This window comes from Acanthisitta chloris, unplaced genomic scaffold (assembly GCF_000695815.1).
Source record: "Acanthisitta chloris isolate BGI_N310 unplaced genomic scaffold, ASM69581v1 scaffold40923, whole genome shotgun sequence".
NCBI classification, from domain to species: domain Eukaryota; kingdom Metazoa; phylum Chordata; class Aves; order Passeriformes; family Acanthisittidae; genus Acanthisitta; species Acanthisitta chloris.
The window spans coordinates 64076-70194 of record NW_008665040.1 but is presented as its reverse complement, the minus strand read 5'-3'; the positions used below and the strand labels follow the sequence as shown (position 1 = coordinate 70194).

General features: G+C 34.2%; 1 protein-coding gene across 1 annotated transcript in view; it reads left to right on the top strand.

Annotated features, from left to right (window-relative positions):
- Nucleotides 1–3955: 3955 nt before the first annotated feature.
- SESTD1 (SEC14 and spectrin domains 1) overlaps nt 3956–6119 on the top strand; it is a 41448-nt gene continuing 39284 nt past the window's right edge. The window contains exon 1 of the mRNA XM_009071568.1: nt 3956–4035. Within this exon, the coding sequence (XP_009069816.1) occupies nt 3981–4035 (55 nt within the window). The 5' untranslated portion in view covers nt 3956–3980. The remainder of the gene's footprint in view (nt 4036–6119) is intronic.

Sequence of the window (6119 nt, the reverse complement as noted above, 5' to 3'; positions counted from 1 at the left end):
GACTGAATGGAGACTAAAAAGGATAAATGACTTGCTGAAAGCCATATGTATATTTCATAACAGAACAGGGAATAGAAACCAGATTTTTTTTCTCCCCCTTACTTCTTGTCCTGTGCTTAATAGACCAGCTACGTGCACTTGCGTGATACATGATAAGAGAATGAAGAAAGTACTCATTCTTTGAAACTTGCAACAGATGCTGGTGAACAGACTAACCCATTTAAAGACCTTGCACCATGTACTGAGCGTATTAAATGTTTCAGGTCTAACGAATATGAATAAACATGTTAATATTAATTCTCATTAAGCCTGAATTTGTTTTCATTGCTAATGTTTTTGACCAGTAGTTTCCAGTGGGTTGCTTAGAAAGAGAACACCTGTTCCTTGCAGGGCAGCTTCTCTTTGACATCTTACTTACAGTTGTCTAGTCAATGTGAGTCTGTCAACTTGTCCCTCTGCCCTCTGTCTTTCATAGACTTTTACAGTGGTTTTAAACAGTGTCTGGGCACTGGTCATGTTATTTTTTAAATTAAATGACACTGAAGAGAAGTAGCACAAAATGCAGGTGATTTTTCATTCATCAGAAATTCTGCACTTTTATGATATATTAGACATAGTTCTTATTGTGTGAGGTTTGAGGCTTTTGGGGGAGGTAGGTTGGTTTGTTGTGTTTGGTTTTTTTTTTAAAGACCATCTGAAATTTTAGACTATTTGGAGTAAACCAATGTAATTGACAGTCTTTCCAGAGCCTAGAAATGATAGGGAATGCAGCCTACCAAGTCCTGATTTGATTTCACATCGGAGTGCAGCCTGAAATACTGTTTGCTTTTTTATCTGTTCTATAATTTTTTAAAACTCTTTATTTACTATCTTCCCAGCCTCCCATCCTCTCCTGAATGTATACAAATTTCATCTATGTTTGTATTTAAGAGAATTTCTCCACAAGCAGTATTAGTTTCTGCTTGTTGAGGGGATTGGAAGAGTCTTCTATTTCACTGGAGCAACTCTCAAATATTTAGGTTTTAAATACAAACATTATGTGAATTTAATGTCGCCACCTTTCTGTGGAAATCTTCAAAAGAATGAAGACATTGTTGGATGTCAATTTAAATTAATATGGCTATATTGATTGAAAAAACTGAAAGTCTATGTCATTCTAAACAAGCTTTTCAATGTGCACACAGGAAGCATGTTAAATAAAAGGAATTCATGTTTTACAGTTTAGCATATGGTATTTTAATTGGCAGAGTAGATTGCAGGTGGGCTTGCAGCACTCTAGATTGATTGTCAAAATGAGAAAACAAATTTAACCTCTTTAATTTGTTTCATATCTGTAAAATTCCAGCATAGCAGAGTTATGCCTTTTGTTTTGGAAGTGATAAAATGCAGCTTCTTGAAGTATTTCACTTTCCTAAAGTAAAATCTGTTCTCTTCAGTGCTCTTGTTTTGTTCTGTAGCTTTTTTTTGTATTGAATGAGTCCAAATGTTGTTTTTATTGATGAATAGACACTGAATCTGTTTCTTGCAGCTAAATAGTAGTACAACATTGAGCAACAGATCATTCTTCCCTCATGCTAAATTGAGAATTTGATGGACAGTTCTAAGAGCCTGTCATTTTGTCTTCATTCAAACAAAGTGAAAAGACTTTACATATTATTAGTAGGTCTAAATACACTTACATCTGCTTTTAAGCAGGGTACCTCTTCAAAACACCTTGATAGCTTCCAGTGGAAAGTGGATGCTAGCTGTCTTGAAATTATACATTCCAATATTAAAAAGAAAAAAAAAGACATTTAGTTTAATTCATCCTGAGAGTCTCTCAAGTTCTATAAATGGAGAAAGATGCTAAACCTGTTTTTTAAGCATGAAGATTTTTTTTTTTTCTGGTATGTTCTGACAACCTGGTGTGGTGAGAGTTTTCTTCTAGATGAAGCCCATCAAAACTCTTACAGAAGAGAGGTAATTGCAAAATTCAGGAGTTTCTGGAATGAAGGCTAGGTGTTTGGAATTATCAGCAATTGTTCTAATTGCTTTGACTCACCTCCCTCCACTCTGAACAGAATGCTTCCTTTGATTCCAGGAAATACTGAAGAAAAGAACTATTTTGATCCATGGACAGTGCCACTACTGTGGCAGAAAGCCAGTCAATGCTTTCATATTAAACAAATAGGTCTTTTCAGAACAACAAAGAAACATGTTCCCTAGAGGCAGTAAGTTGATGCCAACTCTTGTTCATATGTGACAGTATGAAGATAATGACGTGTGTAGGTTTGAACTTTGTTAATTAATTATAATAAAGAGATATTTGTAATAATTTTGAAATATAACTTGGGGAGGAAAGGGAAAAATATTTCAGGTGCAAGTTCCATATAAATGAAAAAAAGAGTACTGCCAGAGTGGCTTGAGAGACAAAAGTGACTGCCTGAGTAATGCTTGGGTTTTGTGTTTTATGCTACAAATTACCTTCAAATTTTACTTTAAAACATATGGGAAGCTTTAATAGGATGCTTCTTTGAGTAATTGTTTAAAGTGCAGGCTGTCTTGGAACTCAGGTTCTGAACTGAAATTTCTTTCTGTACTAAGTAAAATGTACTTTTTATATAATTGGCAAAAATGATGCTTAAATATGTAGATATTGGGATAAGAGATTGGAATGAACATAGTGGCTGCCCCAACCCTGGCAGTGTTCAAAGCCAGGTTGGATGAAGCCTTGAGCAACCTGGTTTAGTTGGGAGGTGTCCCTGCCCATGGTAGGGGGAGTTGGGACTAGATGATCTATAAGGTCTATTCCAATCCTTAAAATTTCATGATTCTATGGCTTTCTGATTGTGACACATTAAGCATTGGAAAAGGAAGAGACAATAAAAAGTTGTTGAAATGTTTTTTCTGTTTTATAAAAAAAATTGTTTGTTTGTAATGAAGTTCATTATTTTAAAATGAAAAGGAATAACTATTCTATTTTACCTCAGGCTTTTTATTTGGATTTCTCTGGTTTTGGTTGATTTTGTTTTTTTTTTTCTCCTAGGTCATATATAGTTTTGATTCAGTTAATTTCTCCCATGCCAGGAAAAAAACATTCCATTTGTGTGCATGAATGCTGAAGTATCCAGATAGAGAGCTCCAGGTTCCAGTCTGAAGCCCTGTGCCTGGAATGAAAGAAAATAATAATTTTGATCTGCTTTTTGTTCTGCCCAGATACTGGTCCATATCTTGAATTGCATATTGCCATGCAGAATTAGGTGTTCTAATTATATGGATTGATTTGTGCTACAACTAAGAACTTGAAGTTACAAGCAGATGCCAATTGCTACTTTGTGTAGGCTGGAAGAGGAGGTTGCAGTTCAAGCAGCCGGTAGAGTTGATGAAACACAAACTTAATTACATTGAATTGCAGCTCATAATGCAATAAAAGTGGGATGAGGATTATAAGGAGGCAAAAGGAGCAGAAACATTTCCATAGTTACTCTGGCTGTTGGATGTTTTCTTCAACTGAAGACCTTCTAATGGCAGGATCCTGACATAAATGTGGCATAATATATTTGCATAATTATTATATTCTTGTTAATTTGAGGCAGACTATGCCAAATGGCAATCTTATTGACACTTATTTTACATCTAAATGACTCGGCAAACAGATGAGCTACCTGTAAATTAATGGTAGCTTAATAGGTTTGGGAAATGGAACTTAGTATAAATTATCTTGGTGTCCTTGCTTGAGATTCTGCTTTGGTTTTTGTGGTTGGGTTGCTTGTTCCCCACAATGAGGACAAAGGATTCTTCAATTAAATATTTACGTGGATAAATGCATATGATGTTTTTTCTTGTTTTTACAATACTTTGAATTTTGGTTACACTGTTCTGTGCTTCCTTTGGAAGAGTACAAAAGTGTTGTGGCCAGTGCTCACTCTAGTGAAACACTAATTGGTTTCCCATTTTCAAACTTGTTGTGTTTCAGAGCTGTGAAAGGTATCTGAAGTAGAATGGAAGCTTCAGTAATATTACCCATTTTGAAGAAAAAATTGGCTTTTCTTTCAGGTAAGATTTCTGTTTTCCTCAGCTGTTTCCTGGCTACATAATTTTGATGGGTATTTAAGTTGGTTATTTGTATTTGCTGGATGTATTCTACAGAAATACATTGTTGGTTAGCTCTTTGTCATATTTCAAAAGGATCTCTGAAACTTTTAATCTAGTAGCCAAGCTATTGCTGTTGGCATTTAGGACTTGGTTTTGCTGTGCCTGTAACTCAACCCACAAAGTTGTTGTCATGAAGCTTCAGTCCATATAAAAAAAAGAGTGATGATTTAGCAAACATCCAAGAATATTCCTCTCTGAATATTTTTGTGGTTTTAGAAATACAGAGTGAATATTTTCAGGATTTTCTTTAGAAAATTTTCCGTTCCTTTTCACTCCTCTTTGCTCCAGCATAAACATATGGAAGCAGAATTAGCCATGCATTGCAACAGTTTGATTATTGCGAAGAAGCTCATTCAGGGAAGACTGTAATTATTATTGTATTTATTAAAACCTTTTGAATCTTAGGTTGAAGGTAACTTTTTCTCTTCTCTATGCCAGAAAAAAACCAACAAAGCAAATACTTAAATGAATGACATTCTCTTGCTCATTTCACTGCTGTCAGTTTAGTTCTTGGTGTTTGATTGTCTGATCTAATGTAGATAAGTAACTTAGAGAACACTTGTCAGCTTCACAAATTGAGTGTTGCCATTAAACAAATATTCTTCTGGTGTAGTTATTTAGTTTATTTTTTTAGCTATTCTAGTTTAGCCTGCTTCAGTCACTTGAGAAACCTGTTCTTTTTGTCAATATAATTTGTTTTGTTTTGAATTGCCCACTGTCCCCAGCAATTGCCAATCAAACAATTCCTGTTTAAAAATAAGCAAACCCCTAGGACTCAATTTGCATTAAAGCCTGGGATAGTGCATAATTTCTTACAGCAGATGTGTAGTATGCTGGTTGTTCAGCATCATACTGCAAGGGGACGTTCTCATTAACTAGAGTGCATTTTCAATTTGCTATTAAAGCTGCCTCATCCATTTCAAAATACAGATGTTCTTAGCTGAAAGTAATTTATTGAGTGGCATTTTAAATGCTAGGAACCTTTTTGAACCTACATGTCTCTAAGTAGGTTTGAGCTTTTTGGAATTGGTTAGTACTAATGGATGTTTTAATTTAATGAATGGTAAAGATTCATGCAGTAGGGTTTTTTATTAGCATTCTTCAGTGTAAGTAAAGGAACTTGACAGAGAAATCAGTTCATCATGTCTCTTTAAAGCAGTTTTATTCCATATAGTTTCATAAATAAAAACATAATGATTAAAAACATGTAATCAGAAAAGTAATATTTAGGAAAGTATTCTGCAGTGTTTATATGCTGAAATCTCTTCCTGTTTGAGTTAAAGTGGTACAAATAATGTTGATCTTGCCTTTTTCTTGAAGCAAAACAGAGTGATTTCTAATGGACCAGTGTCTCCTCAGATTTAGAATCCATGGCTGTGTAGCTTTCGTGTCGGTAGGTCATTACAAATACCAGGGAAAAAAAAGGCAAACTACTAACTTGACAAAAAACCTTGAGCCAACCACTTTGGTGTAAAATTAATTTTAAATTTATTTTTTGTGATGCTCTGTTGCTTTCCTTAACTTAAATGTATTTACTACTTATAAACTAAAACACACATCAAGTTAATTTCCTCTGATTTTTATTTTTCAGGTTTAATTCTAACCCTAAAGAGTCAGAGTCTGAGTACAGTATTTTTTTGTAAGACAAGGGAGCTGGTGTTTGCCATGCCTAAAGTCACAATTTGATTGGGTTTATCTCACTACACTTTGTATTCCAAAGACGGTGGTACATTTTTATATAATCTTTAGTTTATAGAAAGGAGTTACAAATAATACAACTGAGATCAAAAAACAGCTTTAAATAATTCTTATTGTTTAGTGTGTTCGTATTGGGAAATATTAGACTATATCCCACTTAACCATCACTTCTTAGCTGGTAACTTTAAAGCCCTGTTCAGGTTTTTTTTTCAATATTTCCTTGAAAAATGCAATTCTTAGTTAAAATGATTCTTAGATGAATAAAGATCTACCATTTGTCTTTTACA